Source organism: Rana temporaria, chromosome 13, assembly GCF_905171775.1.
Source record: "Rana temporaria chromosome 13, aRanTem1.1, whole genome shotgun sequence".
In the NCBI taxonomy this organism is placed as follows: Eukaryota; Metazoa; Chordata; class Amphibia; order Anura; family Ranidae; genus Rana; species Rana temporaria.
This window is the reverse complement of record NC_053501.1, coordinates 15,130,567-15,156,928: the sequence shown is the minus strand read 5'-3', so window position 1 is coordinate 15,156,928 and position 26,362 is coordinate 15,130,567. Positions and strand designations below refer to the sequence as shown.

At 50.7% G+C, this 26,362-nt stretch overlaps 1 protein-coding gene across 1 annotated transcript; it reads right to left on the bottom strand.

The window, feature by feature from the left end:
- Nucleotides 1–5,486: 5,486 nt before the first annotated feature.
- On the bottom strand, nt 5,487–25,962 carry DLST (dihydrolipoamide S-succinyltransferase). Its single transcript, XM_040333580.1, has 15 exons — nt 25,818–25,962; nt 16,588–16,621; nt 16,469–16,517; nt 16,323–16,372; nt 16,167–16,241; nt 15,983–16,038; nt 12,156–12,267; nt 11,138–11,305; nt 9,847–9,923; nt 9,632–9,729; nt 9,423–9,553; nt 8,165–8,238; nt 8,006–8,089; nt 7,477–7,644; nt 5,487–5,903 (listed from the first exon to the last, which is right to left on the bottom strand). Exons 1-15 carry the CDS (start codon nt 25,872–25,874, stop codon nt 5,769–5,771), a joined length of 1,368 nt encoding a protein of 455 aa, XP_040189514.1. The 5' UTR covers nt 25,875–25,962; the 3' UTR covers nt 5,487–5,768.
- Between the last annotated feature and the right edge of the window lie 400 nt (nt 25,963–26,362).

The window sequence follows — 26,362 nt, the reverse complement described above, 5'->3', positions numbered from 1 at the left end:
TGATTGTTTGTTTGAGATGTGAGTGTGTTGGGCGTGCTCCAGCTCTTCCATTCTCCTGATAATTCTGATCTACCTCCTGAGATTTACACCCGGTGGTAACTGATTTGCCTCCCTGAAACCTTCCTTGCGCAGACTCATTGGCCCGGATTCACAAAGCACTTACGCCGACGTATAACAAGTTACGCCGACGTAAGTGAAAATGTGTGCCGTCGTATCTGTGCACCGGACCCACAGAGATGCGCCTAAAACCAGGCTACACCCTGCCAACGTATCTTGCTTACGCCGGCGTAGAGTGGGCGCACATTTAGGCTGGGAGCATAGTGCCGCTCCCATTGATTAGTCATTCAAATATGTAAATGAGGACATCTCTGTTAAAAAAAAAAAATGCAAATAAGGGAAATACAGTGATTCACGAACCGCGTGTGCCCGGCGCAGGCTACAAGAGGTGCGCGTAAGTTGTATGTCAGGTGTAAAGTTAAGCCCCATAAAGGAGGTGTAACTCAGCAGCAGACATGCAAAGGTCTGCACCAGGGAACACAAGCCGGCGTATTTTACGTTAGACGTGTGTCTGGCTGGGCGTAGGTTACGTTCATGGCATATGCATTGCTCCGGCGTATCTTAGGCCCCATACTCACGACCAAACATGTCTGCTGAAACTGGTCCGCGGACCAGTTTCAGCAGACATGTTTGGCCGTGTGTAGGCACGAGCGGACCATTTTCGGGCCGATCGGACAGGTTTCCAGGACTTGCTTTAAAACAGTCCGCTGGAAACCTGTCCCCCCGACATGTACGGTCGTCTGTACAGACCTAGCGTACATGTCCGGCCGCCCGCCATCCCTCGCATGCGTCGAATGACTTTGACGCATGCGTGGAAGCATTTTAAAGGCAGGCCGCCCACGTTGCCGCGTCATTGTCGCGGCAACACCGCGGACACGCCCCGCGTATTGTTTACGCGCGGACTTCTGTTCGATGGTGTGTACAGCCATCGAACAGAAGTCCCCGGGCAGACATGTCCGATGAAAACGGTCCGCGGACCGGTTTCATCGGACATGTCTGCTCGTGAGTACTCGGCCTTAGGCAGTTGTTCCGACGTGGTTGTGAGCATGCGCAGGGGGATGCGTCCATGTCACGGCGCATGCGCAGTTCGGTAAACGTACTTGTCTGGCGCTCGAAACAATTATTTGCATGGGGTCACACCTCTGTTGCATGGGCCTAGCCCACTTCACCTGCGCCACGCAGCGTTGGGAGCACTGGCTTCCTGAAGTCCATGCTTGCCTCTCTGCGTCGCGTATTATTTGCGCAATGTGCGCCCGCTCTCAGTGGATCCAGGCTATTGTTCTTAGAAGCACAGAATGCTAGTTGCTCTCTAGTGTTTGAGGATAACGCAATTGGATCGAACCTGATAACCCAGTCATTTTTGAGCATTTTTTTTTCCCTCCTGTTGATATGCCGATAATATTCAGCAGGCATCTCCTTTTCCCTTCTGCTCACGGGTGCTGCCTGGTGTTCTGTGGCAGTCGGCTTTCCATCCCCCGTCTCTCCACTGACCATGCTCGATCTTTGGAGCGACAGCAGTCCTGGCTGGAGTCGGTGACGCTCAGGAGTGCTTCGGTGAGCCTCGGGAAACATCAGCGAGGCCCGAAGTTTGATGCTGTTGTTTCCCTTACAACTTGCGGTGTTAAGAGCTGCAACTGGTAAAGCTCGGCAAGGATCACAGAAACTTGGATAGAAAAGACTGGTAACTTTATAGTTTAAACTTGAGGAGAGCAGAGCTGTAACCCATCAGAAGAATTTTAAAGAAATAGATAAATAAACAAACAAACAAAATTGAATTTATATAAACTTTCAAAAAAAAGGGGGGGAAGGAAAAGGAGAGTGGACGAAGGAGAGGAGGAAAAACAATCCCCCCCCCCTTCTTTCCCTGTGGCTGTTCTAATTGTGACCACTTAGACCCCTTTCACACTGAGTTTTTCAGGTGGTACAGCGCTAAAAATAGAGCTGCTATACCGCCTGAAAAACTCATGCACTGCATACTCAATGTGAAAGCCTGAGGGCTTTCACACAGGCTATGCGCTGGCGGGAGAGAAAAAAAAAATCTCCTGCCAGCAGCATCTTTGGAGCGGTGAGAGGAGTGGCGTGTATACCGCTCCTTCCCATTTAAAACAGAGGCGCATTGCGGGCGGTATTAACCCTTTATCGGCCGCAAGCGGGGGTTAATACCGCACCGCTATCGGCCGAATCCCGCGGCAAATCCGAATGTTTAGCGGCGCTATACTGCCACCGCGCCTCCCGCCCCAGTGTGAAAGGGGCCTTAGGCTCGGTTCACATGAGCCGCATGCAGCTCACAGCAAGGGTCCGGTGCATCCCGGTTCACCATTTAAGGTCTGATTTCAGCCCGAATTTTGAGCTAAATTCGGAACTGAAAAGGTACCAAAAGACGCACCGAACCCGCCGCAGAGGAATGTGAAACTGACTCCATAGAGAGCCGGTCAAAATCTCCTGCTATTGCGAATTGGATGCAGGGATTCTTCAACCAAAACTGCACACTACAGTAAAGATATCATCAGTGTTTTTGCTTTTTTTTTTTTTTTTTTTTTAACTTGTAGAGGCAGCGCCAACAGCCACGAGCGGTAGCAGAAAGGATTCGGGTGACGTCACAGCAAAAGCTCCTCCACCGTACGCACGTTACGACCGGTATGGACTTTGTCAGCGGTGGGTGGAGCTAGTACGTCACCCAACGTCTAAATACAGGCCTGGTAACCAAGGAGAGCGTCAACAAAAGTAATATCTAATTTGATCGTGTGTATGAGCTTAAAGGGTTTGTAAAGGAATTTTTTTTTTATCTTAATCGCTTTCTTTACCTTAATGCAGTGCCGTTTTCATGTCCTGATTGTTTGTTTTTGCTCTCAAGTTGCTGTAATTCTTCTCTGTTCTGGACACTTCCTGGCTGTCTCTTTCTTAATGACCACAGTACTGGGAGCTTTCTCTCTGTGGTCACTTATCAAGGAGGTGTGATTACTGTGTGTCTAAAACCCCTCAGCACCAGTTTCGTTTTCCAAACCATCACTGCCCTGTATTGGCTCTGTACATCACAGAAGCAGGAAACATGCAAAAACGAAACTAGAAACTGCAGGTACATTATATGATTGATTTTTATCTATTTTTAAAAGGAATCAGTTAACTATTATGTCTCTATACCCTGTAAACAGTCATTTCAGCAAAAAAAAAATTCCTTTAAGTCCTCTTAGTGATGAGGAGTGGGAGCAGGCTTTGAAGAATTTATTCAGAGTATCCTTGTCCCCATCACAGTGTCTGACCCAGTTATTTATTATTCATAGGATTCCACTACACTCAATGAAGCCCTGAAAAATCCTTGAAAATTTGGTCTTGGTCTCAATGAGGCCGAGGAAAATTAATGAGACTGATCCATAGAGGTAGATAACTGTTGACAACTACATATATAAAATGTTGCTAAAGGGGTAGTTATTGGACTTTTCCAGAGCCTCTCCAAGCCTATGGAACTCCTTACCTCAATCTATCCGCCTATCTCCTTCTCTATTAGCTTTTAGAGGATCCCTGAAAACCCTCCTCTTCAGAGAAGCCTACCCCCTACCCACCACACCTAACAACTGTATTTTCATTTGAGCCCATCTGATCATCCCCCACAGCTACTACCCTTTGTTCCACTTGACCCTCCCTTCTAGATTGTAAGCTCTAACGAGCAGGGCCCTCTGATCCCTCCTGTATTGATTTGTATTGCGACTGTACTGTCTACCCTGAAGTAAAGCGCTGCGCAAACTGTTGGCGATATATAAATCCTGTATAATAATAATAATTAGGGATGTCCCGGTACCAATACCAAGCATTTTCCCGAGTACATGTACTCGGGGGGGAAATTCTCCGATGCCTCACCCGATACCTAAGCAGTCAGGGTGATCGTTGCGGCAGGGGAGTTGCAAGTCTTCTCCGAGCTGTCCCCCCCCCCGTGCTCCGTGTGCTGCCTTCTCCCCCCCCCCGTGCGCTGCCTTCTCCCCCCCCGTGCGCTGCCTTCTCCCCCCCCCCCCCCGTCCTCCGTGTGCTGCCTTCTCCCCCCCCCCCCCGTGCGCTGCCTTCTCCCCCCCCCCGTGCGCTGCCTTCTCTCCCCCCCCCCCCGTACTCCGTGTGCTGCCTTCTCCCCCCCCCCCCGTGTGCTGCCTTCTCCCCCCCCCGTGCTCCGCCTTCTCTCCCCCCCCCCGTGCTCCGCCTTCCCCCCCCCCCCCCGTGCTGCCTTCTCCTCCCCCCCCGTGCGCTGCCTTCTCCCCTCCCGTGCTGCTTCCCCCCCAACCTGCTCCGTGTACTGCCTTCTCCCCCTCCGTGCCCGTATTGTCCCCCCTCCGTGCTGCTAAATCCGGCTCCTACCTTTTCGGAATGAACAGAGTCAGTGATTACTGACTCTGTCCATTCACATAACTGAGCATCGTAACCTGTGTTTACGATGCTTCAGTTTATGAATAGAGAGGAGCTTCTCTCCATTCATTTTAGCTGAGAAAGGGACTGGGGAATCTGTGTCCCTAGTCCCTTTCTCTGTCTCAAAGAGGAGATGTCAGAGGTCTGTTAAGACCCCTGATATCTCTCCAAAGACCCCCAACAGGGCTGATTAAAAAAAAAAAAAAAAAAATTGCAATAAATAATAATAAAAAAAAAATATTAAAAAAAATTTTTAATAATAAAAAAAAAAAAAAAAAACAACACACACACACACACACACACACACACACACACACACATAATCCACCCCCCCTAAAAAAATAAAATACAAATTTTAAAAAAATACTGTCACATGACATTAAAAAAAAGTATCGGTATTCGGTATCGGCGAGTACTTGTAAAAAAGTATCGGTACTTGTACTCGGTCTCAAAAAAGTGGTATGGGGACAACCCTAGATAATAACTAGGGTTGTCCCGATACCATTTTTTTTAGGACCGAGTACAAGTACTGATACTTTTTTTTTAAATGTGTCCCCAAATGCAGCCATGTCCCCCCACAAATGCAGCCATGTCCCCCCACATATTGCAGCCACCCAGTGCCCAATCAATTACCTCCTTAGTTCTTGTGGTTTGAATACGGAAGCAAATAACATTTCTGAAGGACACGCTTGAAATCCGCTGTTCGTATACAGAGGTTATAACCCACCTGAACAATAATGGAAGACTTGAGGCCACCTTTGAGCAGTCGGAAGATGGCTGAATACATACAAACATACTGGAGAGCTGTGATGTCACCATCATCATATAACTCCACATATCAGAGAGCTGTGACATCATTGTGTCACATGATACACCTGGAGGGAATATTGGGTTCTTCTATTTCGCGGGGTTCGGAGAGGAGTTGCGCGATTCTCATAACAGGAAGTTTGTGGCCTTGTTGTGCAACTTCCTCCATTGTTTTATCACTTCTGACAGTAGCATATTGCAGCTTTGCAAATACAATGTTTTCCACTCAAGCGTGTTTTCATAAATGGCGTTTATTTTTAAACATTTAAAATCAAGTCCTTAAATATTGTAGTTAACTCTGTATATGCCGCAAGGTGCCATATTGATAGGTGGAAGAGATGATGACCCAACCCACTGGAAGAGGAGTCTGTAAAAAGCGCACACCAAGTCTCTGAATTGGCGCCTAATTGCTCAGTGGGGGTTGGGTAGGGGGGGGACGGTGGCCCCAACATAAAACTGGGGGGGAAGGGGGGGTGGGGAATAAATGGATCCTTGAGAAGCGTGCAGAAAATCCCTCAGAGATCCAGAAGAAGAATGCGAGGATCTTCCACTGCCGCCTTGATCTTACGCAGGAAAAGGACGGCTTCTCTGCCGTCTATTAGTCGGTGGTCATACGTTAGAGCAACATACATCATTGGGCGCACCTCCACCTGTGAGAGCAGCGAGGTATAATGAGGAAAATAATAGTAGACAAGCCAAGAAAAAGAGAGGAAGAGGTCCAATGAGCCCAAATACACACTCAACATTCCATATTGCAATGAGCACCCCTAAAAATCCCCCCACAATCTATACAACCTCAATATACAAAGCCCACCACACTCTTAATATACACCCCCCTTCAACTCTTCGTATACACTCACCGGCCACTATTAGTTACACCTGTGCTTGAGAACACAAATTGCTAATCAGCCAATCACATGGCAGCAACTTGATGCATTTAGACATCTAGATGCAGTGAAGAGGACTTGCTGCAGTTCAAACCAAACATCAGAATGGGGAAGAAAATGAAATTTTGGTGGCTTTGAACGTGGCATGGTTGTTGGTTCCAGACGGGCTGGTTTGAGGATTTCTGGGATTTTCACACACACAACCATCTCTCGGGTTTACAGAGAATGGTGGGGAAAAGAGAAAATATCCAGTGAGCGGTAGTTCTTTGGAGGAAAATGCCTCGCTGATGTCAGAGGAGATGGGCAGACTAGTTCCAGACAATAGAAAGGTAACAGTAACTCAAATAACCACTCATTACAACCAAGGTATACAGAATACCATCTCTAAACGCACAACATACGGAACCTTGAAGCAGACGGGCTACAGCAGCAAAAGACCACACCGGGTGCCACTCCTGTCAGCTAACAGGAAACTGAGGCTACAATTCACACAGGATCACCAATATTGGACGATAGAAGCTTGGAAAACGTTGCCTGGTCTGAGGAGTCTCGATTTCAGCTGCGACATTCAGATGGTCGGGTCAGATTTTGGTCACTGTACTCCAAGGTGTAAGGGTGTGGGGGGGATATTTTCTTGGCACACTTTAGGCCCCTTAGTACCAATTCAGCATCGTTTAAACCCCACTGGCCTGCCTGATTATTGTTGCTGACCATGTCCCCTTATGACTACAGTGCCCCCATCTTCTGATGGCTCCTTCCAGCAGGATAATGCACCATGTCACAAAGATCCAATCATCTCACCACTGGACAATGAGGTCACTGTCCTCCAATGGTCTCCACACTCACCACTGGACAACGAGGTCACTGTCCAATGGCCTCCACATCTCACCACTGGACAATGAGGTCACTGCCCTCCAATGGCCTCCACACTCACCAGATCTCACCACTGGACAATGAGGTCAATGGCCTCCACACTCACCAGATCTCACCACTGGACAATGAGGTCACTGGACTCCAATGGCTTCCACACTCACCACATCTCACCCAATAGAACACCTTTGGGATGTGGACGAATGGGAGATTCGCATCATGGGTGTGCAGCCAACAAATCTGCAGCAACTGTGTGATGTTATCATGTCACTATGGAGCAAAATCGCTGAGAAATGTTTCCAACACCTTGTTGTATCTGTGCCTCAAAAAATGAAGGCAAAAGGGGGTCCAACCCGGGACAAGCAAAGGGGGACCCAATAAAGTGTCTGGTGAGTGTATAGGATCCCAAACCCCTAATCCCGCCAACACTGACCCTACAGACCCCCACTACCCCAAATGTACGTACCTTTCCAGATATGGCCACAGGCCGGTCAAATATGCCGTGCATTCCCAGGATGGCAGACTGTGGAGGATTGATGATAGGTGTGCCAAACATGGACCCGAACACCCCTCCATTACTGATCGTGAAGGTGCCACCATCCATGTCTTCAATTGCCAACTCATTCTTGCGAGCCTGAAGAGGGAAACATGCGTCCATTATTCAAACAGTTCAGATCTACTCCTACCACCACCAACTCCTCCCACTTCCCACCCTGTTGACGTCATGCTCTCTACTTCACCCACTGACCCTTCCACTTCCCATTGCTAATGTTTTTTCATCCACCCTGCCCTCCTCCTTCCAAGGAATTCTGCACATAGTCACGGTAAATGGATATTTTTTCTCTTCCGTTCATGGACGGACACAGCAGCAAATTGACCTTAGGGTATTATCCTCCCTTTTAGGAGATTGACTAGGCAGAAAAACAGCATGTTAAGTGTTAAAACACTCCACACAGTACAGTACTCCCAAGCAGAGGCCTTCTATATTACATCACCTTCTCTCCAAGCTCTGCAATGGTCCGTTCGATGTCAGCAAAGTTCATAGATTCCACACTACGTAACACGGGAACCACCAGACCCTGCAAGGGAAGGGAAAGGTAGAGTCAGAATCTTTCCGCTAACCCCACCCCTCACTCAAATGTTCACTCACTCACCCGGGGTGTAGATACGGCCACACTGATGTCTATATAGTCTCTGTACACAATCTCCTTCGTCGTATCATCAATAACTATGAGGAAAAAAACACAGAGAGAAGGTGGGATAGAGAACTTCAGGGGAGCAGCCTGTAATACGCAGGGAAGGGACAGGGACCGGAGAGGGAGGAGCCTGTAATACACAGGGAAGGGACAGGAAAGGGAGGAGCCTGTAACAGGCAGTAAGGGGAGAGGGAGGAGCCTGTAACAGGCAGTGAGGGGACCAGAGAGGGAGGAGCCCGTAACAGGCAGTGAGGGGACCGGAGAGGGGGGAGCCTGTAAACAGGTAGTCAGGGGGCCGGAGAGGGAGGAGCCTGTAATACACAGTGAGGGGACCGGAGAGGGAGGAGCCTGTAATACACAGTGAGGGGACCGGAGAGGGAGGAGCCTGTAATACACAGTGAGGGGACCGGAGAGGGAGGAGCCTGTAATACGCAGTGAGGGGACCGGAGAGGGAGGAGCCTGTAATACACAGTGAGGGGACCGGAGAGGGAGGAGCCTGTAATACGCAGTGAGGGGACCGGAGAGGGAGGAGCCTGTAACAGGCAGTGAGGGGACCGGAGAGGGAGGAGCCTGTAACAGGCAGTGAGGGGACCGGAGAGGGGGGAGCCTGTAATACGCAGTGAGGGTACCGGAGAGGGAGGAGCCTGTAATACGCAGTGAGGGTACCGGAGAGGGAGGAGCCTGTAATACGCAGTGAGGGGACCGGAGAGGAAGGAGCATGTAATACGCAGTGAGGGGACCCAGGACTAGGAGGAGGACCGCTAATAGAAAGAACAAAAGACCAGAGAGGAAGGAACTCAATATGCAGGAAAAGAGAAGTGGGGGCCTCTAAAATACAGAATAGGGAAAGGGTAGCCTCCAATTCACAGGCAGAGGAGAGGTAACATGGACTGTGGAGGGAGGGGCCTCTAACATGCAGGGTGCAGACAGAACAGGCACTAGTAAGAGGCTCTAATAAAACAGGTAGGGGACAGATATCAAGAATTGGGAAGCCTCCAACATGCAGGCCAGGGAATGACAAAGGAGGACCTCTAATATACAGAGCAGGGACTAGAGGAAGCAGTCTTATATGCAGGACAGGCACAAAGGATTGGGGGGGGGGATTGATTCTAACATACAGAACAGGGTGGAGCCTGCAACATTAGATCAGACCCAGATAGGAGGGTGTAAGAATGGGTGGGCCATGGGGTGTTACATAGAAAGGGGAGGGGCTCACCAGCATTGACGGCCGGCTGGTCACGGAGAGCGAAGGCTGCAGCTTTAACAAAAGCGGACATAAAGCCGAGCTTTAGATTGTGTTTCTTCAAGAAAGCATCTTTGTGCAGCGTCCTCATCTGCTGGATGGTACTGAAGAAGAGGAAGATGTGTTATTTAGACTCCAAGCAGGAAGACCCAACCCCCCGCTCCCTGCTGCTGGACACTTACCTCATATCCACCTCATTGAAGGTGGTCAGCATAGCACACGTGTTCTGAGCTTCCTTCAGCCTCTGAGCGATTCTTTGGCGCATCCGGTTCATTTTCACCTGCAAAGGGCACACTGAGTAAAGCGGCACACAGAGCAAAGGAAAGGAAGGAGGGGTTTACCATGCAGGGAGGAGGGGCTTATCCTGCTGGTTTCAGGGAAGGGAGGAGGAGCTTACCCTGTGTTCTGTCCGTGTGCTGCCAGCTGGGGCGACCTCAGACACAGGAGCGGCAGATGTTGGCTTCACAGCAGATACTGCAAGTTCATAATAGGTCAATAACAACTCCGCCCACCGAACAGTTCCACCAATACCAACTATATACTATTATCTCTCACAACTTGTGCCCAATCACCGACCTCCATATCTACAGTGTCCACCCAATGCTCGTGTCCAATTACTAACCCCAGTATCTACATCTACCCACTTACCCCCAGTATCTACAGTGCCCAATCACTTACCTCCTCCATTACCTACAGCAGGGCTCGACAAATCCCGGTCGCCTGGGCGACCAGAAATAGGGTCCTGGCGACTTGGCTTGGAAGGGGGGGGCAAAATATATATATATATATATATATATAATTTTGTGAGCTGGCGCCATCTGGTGGTGGCCGTTGGTATTACAAGTTAAGCATTACAAGTTAAACAGCAATTCTAATGTAATTTTTCACTATTTTCACTGCCATCTTCTTCCCTCTAATTAGAACCCCCAAACATTATATATATTTTTTATCCTAACACCCTAGAGAATAAAATGGCGATCGTTGCAATACTTTCTGTCACGCCGTATTTGCGCAGCGGTCTTACAATCGCACTTTTTTGGGGAAAAAATTACACTTTTTAATTAAAATATAAGACAACAGTAAAGTTATCCACATTTTTTTTAATATTATGAAAGATAATGTTACGCCGAGTAAATTGATACCCAGCATGTCACGCTTCAAAATTACGTCCGCTCGTGGAATGGCGACAAACTTTTACCCTTTAAAATCTCCATAGGCGACGTTTAAAAAAACTCTACAGGTTGCATGTTTTGAGTTACAGAGGACGTCTAGGGCTAGAATTATTGCTCTCGCTCTACCAATCGCGGCGATACCTCACATGTGTGGTTTGAACACCGCTTACATATGCGGTCGCTGCTCACGTATGTGTTCGCTTCTGCGCGCAAGCTCGTCGGGACGGGGAGCGTTTTCTGGCTCCTAACTTTTTAAGCTGGCTCCTAGATTCCAAGCAAATTTGTCAACCCCTGACCTACAGTGCCCACCCAGTCCCAGTGTCCAATCAATTACCTCCATATCTACAGTGTCCAAGCACTACCCTCCTTATCTACAGTGTAGTTGTCCACCTAATAGTACTGTCCACTATGTCCTTCATATCTACTGTTCCCATTCCACTTACACAGAAATTTGGCAAAACAATTCTAACCAATCACACATCACCCAACATCTTGTAGACACGCTCTGCAACGTACCAGGCTTTGTTTCCAGTGGTTGGGAAGAGACGGGTGGCACATGTGGAAGAGATGTGGGAATTGGACCAGCAGCAGGAGGCGGGGCTGAAGGAGGCTGAGGGCTGGCTGTAGGAGGAGCTGCAGATGGAGGAGGAGCTGCAGCCTCGGCTGGTTTGCTTTTAGGAGCAGCTGAACAGAAAACAAAATTAACAAAGCAAATAAATCTACTACCTTCTATACGTTTCTTCAAGACTGGCCACACCCCACCTTTCTCCAGCCAATACAATTCCCCCTCCCCTATTCTTCCTCCAGCTATTTACCTCCAAAACTGACCACGCCCCTTTCTATCCTCTAGTCTAGCCAAGTAGATCCAGACTGACCCCCCTCCCATTTTGTCCGCTAATCAGCATTATGTACCTCCAGACTGACCCCTCCCCTTTCTTCCTCAACCAATACTAAGAAGCTCCAGAGTGATCCCTCCCCCCCTTTTCCCTCTAGGCATTACTATGTACCTCCAGACTGACCAGTCCTCCACCCTTCCTCTTGCCAATACTACAAAACTTCAGACTGACTCCTCCCCTTCTTACACTAGCCAATACAATGTAGCTCCAGACTGACCTCCCTCCCCCCCCCCCCACTTCCTGCAGCCAGTACTATATGGCGCCAGACTGATCCCTCCCCCTTCTTCCTCTAGCCAATTCTATGCAACTCTAGAATGACTCCTCCCCTTCTTACACTAGCCAATACAATGTAGCTCCAGACTGACCTCCCTCCCCCCGCTTCCTGCAGCCAGTACTATATGGCGCCAGACTGATCCCTCCCCCTTCTTCCTCTAGCCAATGCTATGCAACTCCAGAATGACTCCTCCCCTTCTTACACTAGCCAATACAATGTAGCTCCAGACTGACCTCCCTCCCCCCCGCTTCCTGCAGCCAGTACTATATGGCGCCAGACTGATCCCTCCCCCTTCTTCCTCTAGCCAATTCTATGCAACTCCAGAATGACTCCTCCCCTTCTTCCTCCAGTCATTATTATGTACCTCCGGACTTCCTAAGGACAAAGAGAGGAGTCCCACCCTCCACCTTTCCGCCATCAGGGACCAGAAGAGCCTCGATAACTCCAGCTGTAGGAGCGGGTACTTGCACCGATGTCTACACAAAGAAAACATGAAGCTTATGGAGTGAAACATGAAGGTAAACAAAGAGAACCAGTCATGACCGGGACTATACTTAACAGCAAATACCACAAGATGCCTATTATGTGTATTAGCCAGAAAAACCTGTCCTGTGCCCCTCCCCCTCTGATTTTTGTTGCAGAGCGCTCCTTGATTTCATGGCTAAACTCCACCACCGGCCCTGTCCAATGAAAGGTCATTGCACAATGGAATGATAGTAGGCAGGGTTTCAGAATTAGGAAGTCACATAATAGAGAGGTTTTCTTTAACCTGCAGAAGACAACATGCACTTTGTAGTGGAGGTTCAGTGCAAACTACAGGGAGCTGTGCTGGATACTGCTATAGTGAGCTGGAAAACAGCGTGTGGCATCTATAGGAGTTCAGGAAGGTATCAGGGCAGCCTCAGCTCCTGGGGTCATCAAGAGCAAGACACAGAAATCTGTCAGCAGGCACAGCTGTGACCACCTCACAAGAGGGCCCCCGATTTATAGAACCTCACGAGGGCCCCTACTTATACAAGAGCTGTAAACCATCCCACATGCAGGCCGCTATTTATAGCGCCTCACAAAAGGGATCCCTATTTATAGCACCGAACATGAATACCGCCATTTATGGCAGAGCAGTCCTAGCACAAGGGTCCCGATTTATAGCAGAGCTGTGATCATTTCACAAGGGTCCCCATTTATAGCACCTCCCACCAGCCCCCGCATTTTTAGCACTTCCCCCTGCCCCCCCATTTATAGCACCTCCCACCTGCCCCCTCCATTTATAGCACCTCCCCCTGCCCCCCCATTTATAACACCTATTAGATTGTAAGCTCTTCTAAACAGGGCCCTCTTAATCCTCTTGTATTTTATTGTATTGTAACTGTATTGTCTCCCTTTTATATTGTAAAGTGCTGCGTAAACCGTTGGCGCTATAAATCCTGTATTATAATCATAGCACCCGCACCCCCCCCCCCATTTATAGCACCTCCCACCTGCCCCCCGCCCCCATTTATAGCATCACCCACCAGGTCCCCCCGATTTATAGCATCTCCCATCAGGGCCCCCCCACTTATAACACCTCCCACCAAGGGTGCTCCCCATTTATAGCACCTCTCACCAAGTTGCCCTCCTCCCTATTTATAGCACCTGCCACCAGGGCCGCCAATTTATAGCACCTCACACAAGGGCTTTCCCATTTATAGCACTCCACACAAGCCCCACACTTAAAGCACCTCACAAAAGCCCCCCCCCCCCTCATTTATAGCATAGCCAGAGCTGTGACCACTCCTTATTTACTGTAGATCTGTGACCACTTCTTATTTATTGTAGAGCTGTGACCACTCCTTATTTATTGTAGATCTGTGACCACTCCTTATTTATTGTAGAGCTGTGACCACTCCTTATTTATTGTAGAGCTGTGACCACTCCTTATTTATTGTAGAGCTGTGACCACTTCTTATTTATTGTAGAGCTGTGACCACTCCTTATTTATTGTAGAGCTGTGACCACTCCTTATTTATTGTAGATCTGTGACCACTTCTTATTTATTGTAGAGCTGTGACCACTCCTTATTTATTGTAGAGCTGTGACCACTCCTTATTTATTGTAGAGCTGTGACCACCTCACAGGGTATTCTAGGAGGTGGACAGACAGTTGTGGATGGGACAACCTGTAAAGTGTTCTGGGAGATAGACAGAGCTCTGATTGTGGCCCTTGTTGACATGTTCTGGAGGGCAGAGAGTTGTGAATGAAGGTCACATGACCACACAGCCATCCTTACTGAAGTCCTTCACTGTGATAACTGGCCCATTTACTCATTTATATTAAATTGTCAGTTTGGCGTTAGTGGGTGGAGTCCAGGAGGTTTACACAAGGCACCTCTGTCCTCATTGCAGGGAGACTCTGGTGACTCAATAACTGATCGTAGGCAACATCAACAGATTCTGTCTTTACAATACTGCAACTAATCATTGCGACTACAGAGGGCGGCGGGGGGCCTCCCACACCCCGACTACAGAGGGCGGCGGGGGGCCTCCCACACCCCGACTACAGAGGGCGGCGGGGGGCCTCCCACACCCTCACTACAGAGGGCGGCGGGGGGCCTCCCACACCCTCACTACAGAGGGCGGCGGGGGCCTCCCACACCCTCACTACAGAGGGCGGCGGGGGCCTCCCACACCCTCACTACAGAGGGCGGCGGGGGCCTCCCACACCCTCACTACAGAGGGCGGCGGGGGCCTCCCACACCCCCACTACAGAGGGCGGCGGGGGCCTCCCACACCCCGACTACAGAGGGCGGCGGGGGCCTCCCACACCCCGACTACAGAGGGCGGCGGGGGCCTCCCACACCCCGACTACAGAGGGCGGCGGGGGCCTCCCACACCCTCACTACAGAGGGCGGCGGGGGCCTCCCACACCCCGACTACAGAGGGCGGCGGGGGCCTCCCACACCCTCACTACAGAGGGCGGCGGGGGCCTCCCACACCCTCACTACAGAGGGCGGCGGGGGCCTCCCACACCCTCACTACAGAGGGCGGCGGGGGCCTCCCACACCCTCACTACAGAGGGCGGCGGGGGCCTCCCACACCCCGACTACAGAGGGCGGCGGGGGCCTCCCACACCCCGACTACAGAGGGCGGCGGGGGGCCTCCCACACCCCGACTACAGAGGGCGGCGGGGGCCTCCCACACCCTCACTACAGAGGGCGGCGGGGGGCTCCCACACCCTCACTACAGAGGGCGGCGGGGGCCTCCCACACCCCGACTACAGAGGGCGGCGGGGGCCTCCCACACCCTCACTACAGAGGGCGGCGGGGGCCTCCCACACCCCGACTACAGAGGGCGGCGGGGGCCTCCCACACCCTCACTACAGAGGGCGGCGGGGGCCTCCCACACCCCGACTACAGAGGGCGGCGGGGGCCTCCCACACCCTCACTACAGAGGGCGGCGGGGGCCTCCCACACCCCGACTACAGAGGGCGGCGGGGGGCCTCCCACACCCCGACTACAGAGGGCGGCGGGGGGCTCCCACACCCCGACTACAGAGGGCGGCGGGGGGCCTCCCACACCCCGACTACAGAGGGCGGCGGGGGGCTCCCACACCCTCACTACAGAGGGCGGCGGGGGCCTCCCACACCCCGACTACAGAGGGCGGCGGGGGCCTCCCACACCCTCACTACAGAGGGCGGCGGGGGCCTCCCACACCCTCACTACAGAGGGCGGCGGGGGCCTCCCACACCCTCACTACAGAGGGCGGCGGGGGCCTCCCACACCCCGACTACAGAGGGCGGCGGGGGCCTCCCACACCCCGACTACAGAGGGCGGCGGGGGCCTCCCACACCCCGACTACAGAGGGCGGCGGGGGCCTCCCACACCCCGACTACAGAGGGCGGCGGGGGCCTCCCACACCCCGACTACAGAGGGCGGCGGGGGCCTCCCACACCCCGACTACAGAGGGCGGCGGGGGCCTCCCACACCCCGACTACAGAGGGCGGCGGGGGCCTCCCACACCCCGACTACAGAGGGCGGCGGGGGCCTCCCACACCCCGACTACAGAGGGCGGCGGGGGCCTCCCACACCCCGACTACAGAGGGCGGCGGGGCCTCCCACACCCCGACTACCTCCTACTTAGCATATGGGATAGTCAGTGCAATGAACCACTGTCTAGAGAACAGAAGTAGGTAAAAATCCCGTAGAACTCCAATCACCTTGTCAGTCTCAATCTCGCACACAACTTCATCCTCAGATACGGAATCCCCGACAGCTGAAAAAAAAAAAAACAATAAGGGGTTAACTGACCACACTCGGAGCCTGGCTGCCCAGAAAACTCCCCCCACAGCTAACCACCCCTGGCCCGCCTTTTCCTTCCCCCACCCAGCACCACCATCTCACCTTTCTCCCACCTGACGTCTCCCTCTGTGACGGATTCAGCAAATGCTGGTGTGTTGACGGTTACCACGTCCTGCCCTGCCGGGGGGAGGAGGAGGGATTAGGAGAATAGTGGTCACTGAATTGTTTATCCGATTGGTAAACGGTGCTAGTACTTACTGCAAACGGCTGACGTTCGATAGAACCTGATGGCATCTGTACTGGAGGGTCTGCAGAGAAAAAAAAAAAGACCAGACACTGCAATCAGCATCCTGTCCAAACACACACAACCCAGATCCACAGCGCAGGCGCTGAACTCTACTTACAGAAAGTTCTTCTGGGTGCCAACAGACGTGATCCGGCTCCCAGCGGCCCCTGAAAAAATAAACAGAACATAAGGATCAACTCTGCACTATTCTCTGCAGAACATCGCACTCATACTCACGTGTGTAAAGTCGGATCTGCGCGCCGCTGGAACCCTGTGGGAGAGAGAAGAACTATCAGAGACTGGGGAGGAGCTCTGCCAACATTCCTCCAATCAGCTGTGTGCATTGTGCTCCTCCCACCTTTACTAGAGGGCAGCCCTCCAATCAGCTGCCTGCACTGTGCTTCCCCTACTTCAACTATACGGCATAGTGCCAACATTCCTCCAATCAGCTGTGTGCATTGTGCTCCTCCCACCTTTACTAGAGGGCAGCCCTCCAATCAGCTGCCTGCACTGTGCTTCCCCTACTTCAACTATACGGCATAGTGCCAACATTCCTCCAATCAGCTGTGTGCATTGTGCTCCTCCCACCTTTACTAGAGGGCAGCCCTCCAATCAGCTGCCTGCACTGTGCTTCCCCTACTTCCACTATACGGCATAGTGCCAACATTCCTCCAATCAGCTGTGTGCATTGTGCTCCTCCCACCTTTACTAGAGGGCAGCCCTCCAATCAGCTGCCTGCACTGTGCTTCCCCTACTTCCACTATACGGCATAGTACTAATGTTCCTCCAATCAGCTGTGTGCATTGTGCTCCTCCCACCTTCACTAGAGAGCAGCCCTCCAATGAGCTGCCTGCACCGCTTCCCCTACTTCCACTATACAGCATAGTACTAATGCTCCTCCAATCAGCTGTGTGCATTGTGCTCCTCCCACCTTCACTAGAGGGCAGCCCTCCAATCAGCTGCCTGCACCGCTTCCCCTACTTCCACTATATAGCATAGTACTAATGTTCCTCCAATCAGCTGCCTGCACCGTGCTGCTCCTACTTCTATGGCAGACTGGCAATATTCCTCCAATCAGCTGCCTGCACCGTGCTTCTCCCACCCCTATCATAAGGCATAGTGCCCCCAACGTGACAAATTACGACTCCTCTGATAAAGGAACAGCAGAGCCAATGGAAAACTCTGTCCAGAATCGTGCACTGCTGAACATTCAGTAACACACCAGAGAAAATTAATTTTTTTGGGCTTTCTTGGAATACAGAGCACACTGAGAATATTTAAATCAATTACAAAAGATTTTAGGGTTCCGCTGTCACCTTCAGGCGATTGGACACTGGCAATAAAACACACAGGAAAGTCTCCTCCAAGGCTTCAGTTTTTGAAGCAAGCCATGAACCTTAAAAGGAAAAAAAAGGGGCGGGATCTTTGGGTCCGGTGTTGTACAGGTAAATAAATACCATTTTCTTTATTGTACATCACGGACATCTTCATATCCATGATGGCAGGGATGTCCCAAAGCACTGAACATGAGAAGAGGACAACACAGAAACTGGCCCCAACAACGAAGCCAGAACAGGTTAGAACCTCACGCCGTGGCCCTCAACACACGCCGACCAAAAAAAGGTACCGTCCTCAGCGGCTCCAACATCTACTCGGTAAAACTTTGTGAAAGTAGCAAAACCCAGATCGTTTTACAAACTTGAGCTACAGAAGCCCGACGACGAGTAGCCCAGGAGGCACCAACGCTCCTGGTAGAATGATTCGTTACAAGGGAGCTGCGGTGGCTCAACGCGATTGGCACTGCGCTGACAAGCCATTCACCTCTGCAGCTAGGGGTTCGGATCCCGGTCTCGGCTACATGTGAATTGAGTTTGGTGGTCTCAGCCCGGCTCCCGGTGGGTGTGCTATGCGAGGTAAGCCTGCGCTTAGTACGCCCACCCCCTCCCACAAAAACCACCACACTTACACACACTCGAAATTGGGTTAACATGCACGCACTTTGACCACGCGGTCTCTAAAAAGAGAGGCAAAGGATTAACGGGGCTGGTTGAGCAGGCAAATCCTCTCACTCCCTTATAGGGAGTCCCTCTGCCCCGTTGGGCTTCAAAGCGGAGCAGGTAGGGCGGGCTGTGTGGGAGGACCCCCTCACACACCCGCCATTGCCACCCGGGGCACGGAGAAAGGTGGCAGATTGGCTCTGGGGGAGGCCTGCCTACTCCCAACTCCTGCAGTCCGGCTCCTCTCTCGAGTACACGCACAAAAAATACACTTTGAAAAAAAAAAAAAAAAAGGAGACGTTACAGAAAATGGTGGAACTTTGCCTTTTAGACCGAACGCTTGAGCGATAAGCTGACCATTTGGGCCTTCAGGAAGGACAAAAAAAAGGAATGCGACTGACATAGCAGCAGTCAACCTCAGGTAACACCCGATGGCAAGAACTAGGGATGTACCAACACCTTTGCAGTGCAATTTGAGCCCATACAAAATGATGCAGTTTCCCGCACCGCTCCTGTGCGAAGTCACTATGGCACAACCACATGCGACTCGGACAGGAATCGCACCACATTCCTGTTCAAATCACATGACATTCTTTGCAGTGCCATTTCAGCCCACTAATTTTGTATGGATTCAAATCACACCGCAAAAGGGTATCAGAGCATTTGCATGTGTACAAGTACTCGTTCAAATGCTTAGTATGGGCCACGGATGCTGGTATCGACGCAACCTTAGCACAAACCACATCTAAAAATGGTGAAGAGCCTCGTCCCTCAGTATCTGAGGCTTAGGAAACAACAACACATAGGGGGAGATTTACTAAAACTGGAGCACTCAGAATATGGTGCAGCTGTGCATGGTACCCAATCAGCTTCTATCCTAAGCTTGTTCAATTAAAGGAGTTGTAAAGGAAAACATTTTTTTTTGCCTAAAATTAATGTCTGCAAGGTAGACAGACAGAATAGTGTAATGATTCTGTTAAAAAACGAGTAAATACCTAATAAATTCCGGCATTCTAGTTTCTGTTCTCTCATTCACTTCCTGGTTTGCATCGCTCGTTCATGTAAGAACTACATTTCCCAGTATGAATTGCGGCACGCCCAGTGATTCACACCTCCTTGAGGTCTCTAACACATAGAGAGCGTCCTGCCACACAGATGTAGTTCCCAGGAGGGGGCGAGCACATTACTGACCACCGCAGTAAACCCTCCTGTCACGGTGGTCAGTAAAATCAGACAAGCAGGAAGTGAACAGAAAAGAAATAGAGCAACTTCTGAGCAAAAACGAACAATGAGGAAGTGAAGAGGAATGTCTGCAGGTAAAGGATGCTTATTATGAAAAAAATAAAATAAAATATTCCTTTACAACCCCTTTAAGCTTTGGCAATAAAACCTGGAAGCGGATTGGTGTCTTTGCAGAGCCGGATTTTGCACTCTCCAGCTTTAGTAAATAAACCCCAGCGTCCTGGTTAAGATGAAAATAATGGCTGAGGCCATAGAATCGCCTCATCACAGTGAAGCACCAGGAGAAGTTTCTTACAGGGAAGAGTAACCAATTCCGAGAGCCGAAGTAATGGCAACCAGAAAAATAACCTTCAGAAGAAGGACTAAAGGAATATCTTGGATGGGTTCAAACGGAGATCTCTGCATTATAAAAAGTACCAAGTTTAGTTCCCACAGAGTCATGACGGGTGGGAAAAAACAAGTGACGCCTTCCACAAAGACATGAGTAACAACTGGTCTCTGAAAAAGGCAGAAACTCGACCCTTGATCGTACTCAAGGCCGGAGATTAAGAGAGCATAAAGCAGGGCTTGACAAATTTGTTTCAAATCTAGGAACCAGCTAAAAATTTTTAGGAGACAGTTCTTTTTAGCCAACAAAGCTTTACAGGTGAAACATGCAACATGTTCCCAAAGATGAACTTATCCTTTAACCCAGTGGTCATCAACCCTGTCCTCAGGGCCACTAACAGGCCAGGTTTGCAAGATAACTGAAATACATCACAGGTGATATCATTTGCTGCTCAGTGATTGCCGTATTCTAGTCTGCGTCTCCCCAAGGTAATACATAAAACCTGGCCTGTTAGTGGGCCCTGAGCACAGGAGTTGATGACCACTGTAACCCTTTTACAGCCAGAGCCTTCGTCTGGGCTTTTTTAAAATTAAAAAATAATAATTTTAGGCCCGAAGATTACATAAAAAATGTTTTTCCTGAAAGCGTAGACCTCCAGCTGTTGCAAAACTACAAGTCCTATCATGCCTCTGGTGTCATGCTTGTGGCTGTCAGAGTCTTGCTATGCCTCATGGGAATTGTAGTTCTGCAACAGCTGGAGGTCCGCTAATTGCATATCCCTGCCCTAGAGAATAAAATAGTAGTAGTTCCAATTTTTTAGGTGACACAATATTACCGCAAAAGGTCTATGAAACACAATTTTAGTAAAAAAAATCACCCAAGTTTTTAGTAAAATATAAAAGCTGAGGTTGCATCGAGTAAATAGATACCCAACATGTCAAACCTTCAAACTTGTGCGCGCCCGTGAAATGGTAACAAACATCAGTACCCTGTATTTTCCCATCGCTGGCGCTTTACAAGCCCTCAATCAGTCATCAGTTTAGCGTTATACAGGTGGTCTTGTGCTAGAATTATTGCTCTCATTCCAGCGTGCACGCCGATATTGCAATCAACATTTTCAGGTGTAGGCACCCTGCGTTAACGTTTGTACATGCGCATATGAGGGGTGGGGTGGCCCTCTTTTTTGGGGGGCGGGGGGGTTTAATGTGCTCGGGTGTAACTTAAATTCTTTACAATTAAAGCGGGGGTTCACCCTAAAAAAATATATTTTTTTTCTACCATGCCATCCAGCATACTAGCGCGAGCTACAGTATGTCTATTTTTATTTTTTTGCGCCGTACTCACAGTTTAATCCGTTAGTTACGTTTCAGACTCCCCACGGGGAGTAGGCGTTCCTATGCAGAGGGGAATATGATTGGCGGCCGGCTATGGCGCGTCACGCTTCCCGAAAAAAGCCGAAATAGGACTTGGCTCTTCACGGCGCCTGCGCAGTCAGCTCCTAGTCTGTGCGCAGGCGCCGTATAGCGCCGTGAAGAGCCGAGTCCTACTCCGGCTATTTTCGGGAAGCGTGACGCGCCATAGCCGGCCGTCAGTCATGTTCCCCTCTGCATAGGAACGCCCATTCCCCGCGGGTGCCTGAAATTTAACTAGGGGATTAAACTGAGTACGGCGCAAAAATAAATAAATAAAGGCATACTGTAGCTGACGCTAGTATGCTGAATGGCAAGGTAGATACTTGTTTTTTAGGGTGAACCTCCGCTTTAAGAATTTATTTATGTTTTCTTAATTTTCTCTTTACCGTCACATAGGGGACAAAAAGTAGGGGAAAATTTGTCGCCATGGCGCCTGGGGTTGGTCGAGCCCTGGCATAAGGCACGATGGAGGAAGGCTCTGAAGGTCCCGCTTGTAGCTGTGAGACACTATATTGTGGATCCACATGTCTGAAATCTCCTCCTACCAAACTAGGGTTGCACCGATACCACTTTTTTAAGACTGAGTACAAGTACCAATACTTTTTTCGAAGTACTCGCCGATACCGATTACAGATAAAAAAAAAATGATTGTCATGTGACCGTGATCAAAGCACAATTTTGTAAATAAGTACATTTTTCTCCTTCACTGATGTGCACTGATAGGCTGCACTGATGGGCACTGATGAGGAGTCACTAATATGCAGCACTGGTGGGCTATGATGGGGTGGCACCAAAAGGCAGCACTGATTTGGCAGTGTAACATAAATTGGCTATGTGCAACAACTAACAAGCCTTAGGCCCCGTACACACGACCGGATCTATCCGCTGGGATTGATCCGCGGATCAGTTCCAGCGGACAAATCCGGTCGTCTGTACGGCCTAGCGGATATTTATCCGCGGAGATTCGTCGGGCCGATCGATTTCAAGCGGATATAAATTTCTTAGCATGCTAAGAAATCTATCTGCTTGAATCGGCTCCAGCGGATTGATCCGGTGGTCTGTACAGACTCACCGGATCAATCCGTCCGCTCCCCTCCCTCGCATGCATCGTAATGATTTGACGCATGAGTGGAAGTACTTACCTTCCAGCGTCGCGCACGTCATCGTCGCAGCGACGGCGCGACACGTCACGGCGGATGAATTCCGCACGGATTTGGATCCGATGGTGTGTACACGCCATCGGATCCAAATCCGGAGGAGGAATCTTCGCTGGAAACGATCCGGCAGATCGTTTCCAGCGGAGATCCGGTGGTGTGCACGTGGCCTTACTGTGAGGCGAGTGCTGGGTGTACGGGGTGTACCAATATGGCTGCCACACTGTTCTGACACCTCCAACATGCCGCTGACTCCCCCTGTCTTCACAGCCCACTGACTTCCGGGAACGAGCCGCTGAACACCTCCAATACACCTCTTCCTGTGGTGCTGCTGGAACCTGGAGTTATCGGATTAAGCAACGGAGCACTTTACAAGTACTAGTATCGGTATCGGTGCAGCCCTATACCAAACCTTTGCAAAGAGCTGCAAACATCCCCTCCATCCGTGTGAGCGGGTGCATCCTTTCATTGTAAGGAGGACCTGTTCCCTGGCTTAGCGGACTTTGAAATCCATGGTTTCTTCAAGTGGCACTACACTGCGATTGAGCACCAGAAACACTGTTTAATCAATTATTATTCAAAACAAACTCCTCCCATCCATCCATGTCTCCCCACTTTTATTTGCCGAGAAATCACTTTAAAAACCGCCCCCTTAGCATTTCAAGCTGCGGCCATCTTGGGAAAGGGCAGATGGTTCCTGTATCATTTACTTCCTGGAATACATCTGCACTCAGCATTAGGGTTGTCCCGATACCACTTATTTAAGACCGAGTACAAGTACCGATACTTTTTTTCAAAGTACTCGCCGATACCGAATACTTATTTTTTGTCATGTGACAGTGGCAGTGGGTTTTTTATTTTAATTGTTGTTATTTTTTTATTATTATTTTTTGCAATTTTTTCTTTTTTTTAGCCCTGTTGGGGGGCTTTGGTGAGTTATCAGGGGTCTTAACATACCTCTGACATCTCCCCTTTGAGACAGAGAAAGGGACCAAGGACACAGATCCCCCAGTCCCTTTCTCAGCTGCACTGAAAATGAATGGAGAGAAGACATCATCTGGAACGGCCCATTCTCCTCTGACATCTACAAGGCATTTTCCTCCACACAACACTGGATATTTTCTCTTTTTTGCACCATTCTCTGTAAACCCGAGAGATGTTTGTGTGTGAAAATCCCAGCGGATTGCTGGTGGCATTTGAACGGGTGTACCTAATAAAGTGGCCGGTGAGTGTAATCTGGAATGGCATTAAGGGGAAGACGCCGCGGCGCCTCCACGTCCCATGTGAGCGGTTATATTGGCACCAAGGCAGAAAGATATACGGTCCGCTCACCTGTCATGTGATCCAATGCCGACACACCAGTCACATGACCTCGCTGAGGCCCCTAGAGTATGTGATCCAATGCCGGTGCACTGCCATGAAATGTGTTTTGCCATGAAATGTGATGGTCCGCCTCCATCACATCCCATTGGCTCACTCATGTCATGTGACATATACACACGTCATCAGTCTCAGCTAGGCTATTATAGGGAGAGGATCTCCTCTCCCTGTGATAGCTTCAGCTATATATGTGGATGAGGGCTGAAGTGTCGCCCCTTCACCTCTTCTGCGCCTTCCATAGAACTGAGAGTGATACCCGTGTAACCAAAAGATAATATAAAAGTCCTATTGGAGAGTATGGGGGATTTCCAGGGTGCAGAATCCAAGAATCAAAGCACGTAGCTGGTATATACTGTTAGGAAGGAGAAGCCAGTGTGATATGCACAGCTCTGTGAGGAGCAGCCTGTGTTGCAGTGAGTGCATTGCTCGTGTAACAATGTATAGAAACAATGATCTCACACACATCTATAGGCTGCCTCTCCCCTCCTCCTGCTCTCAGGCTGTGTGACCAGCAGCACACACACACACCATGGGCAGCCTGTATAATGGAGCAGCCTCCCATCTGCCTGCCCCCCTCTCCTCTCTCTTAGCCCTTTGAAGAGCTGCACGGGGGCTGACCTCCCTGGGTGTGCGAGTAAGCTACATTTACTACTACAGCTCCGTGCAGCTGAACCTATCATAGGAAGAGGAGATCCTCTCCCTATAATAGCCTAGCTGAGACTGATGACGTGTGTATATGTCACATGACATGAGTGAGCCAATGGGATGTGATGGAGGCGGACCATCACATTTCATGGCAAATCGCATTTCATGGCAATGCACCGGCGCACCAGTCACATGACCTCGCTGAGCGCACTAGGGTATGTGATCTAATGCCGGTGCACCAGTCACATGACCTCGCTGGGGTATGTGATCCAATGCCAGTGCACCAGTCACATGACCTCGCTGAGGGCACTAGGGTATGTGATCCAATGCCGGCGCACCAGTCACATGACCTCGCTGAGGGCACTGGGGTATGTGATCCAATGCCGGCGCACCAGTCACATGACCTCGCTGAGGGCACTGGGGTATGTGATCCAATGCCGGCGCACCAGTCACATGACCTCGCTGAGCGCACTAGGGTATGTGATCTAATGCCGGTGCACCAGTCACATGACCTCGCTGGGGTATGTGATCCAATGCCAGTGCACCAGTCACATGACCTCGCTGAGGGCACTAGGGTATGTGATCCAATGCCGGCGCACCAGTCACATGACCTCGCTGAGGGCACTGGGGTATGTGATCCAATGCCGGCGCACCAGTCACATGACCTCGCTGAGGGCACTGGGGTATGTGATCCAATGCCGGCGCACCAGTCACATGACCTCGCTGAGGGCACTGGGGTATGTGATCCAATTCCGGCGCACCAGTCACATGACCTCGCTGAGGGCACTGGGGTAAATGCCGACACACCAGTCACATGACCGCGCTGGGGTATGTGATCCAATGCTGGGGCACCAGTCACATGACCTCGCTGAGGGCACTGGGGTATGTGATCCAATGCTGGCGCACCAGTCACATGACCTCGATGAGGGCGCTGGGGTATGTGATCCAATGCTGGCGCACCAGTCACATGACCTCGCTGAGGGCACTGGGGTATGTGATCCAATGCCGGCGCACCAGTCATATGACCTCGCTGAGAGCGCTGGGGTGGCACAGATCACATGACTGGCGACAAACACCAACATTGCAAGACCTCGATACGGCTTATGTAGGCGACACATGACATGACCCCCCCCAAATAATAGGCAAACCACACCCTGACACGACCTGAGGTGACCTCTGGTGGTATAGAGAAGTATATGTGGGAAGGTAGGTACCTTCTCAGAGGGGAAATAGGTAGACTCACCCTTCGAAGGGCGGACACCGAATAACACAGGGAGGGGGAGGGCTGGGGGTACATAATTAGACTCACCCTCCGGAGGGCGGACACCGGGCAGCGCAGGGTTCGACTCAGGCAGCGGGAGAACATGGCTGGGACAGTCGCCTCAAGGACACGCCGGAAACAGGACCGGACCAGTGACCCGGGAGAGGGGGAGCTTCGATCCCTACGGTGACCCTGTCCCTCCGTCCGCCATTTTTTCGGAGTCCGAGTCCCTTTCTTCCCTGTGGGCAGTCCCTGGGAAGATGGCGGACGCGCCGGAGGCCGGAAGTGCTAACGTTCGGCCTCTAGCGGGTGGGAAAGTCGGAAGTAAGGGAGGGTGGGGCTGAACTAAAAACACTTCCATTACAGGGAGGAGGTTGCCATGTGACCAGGGGGCGTGGCCAACCCTTAGGGCGAATGCTTATCATATACCGCCCCCTGTGCAGGGAGATTGTATAATATGATTGTGAGGCGACATACAAGGCCGAGCAAAGTCACATGAAGCCATTACCAGGATATAGCTTTCAATAGGGCCACCAACTCTACTGCCAGTCACAAAAACAAACTTCACCACACCATTTTATTATATATATATA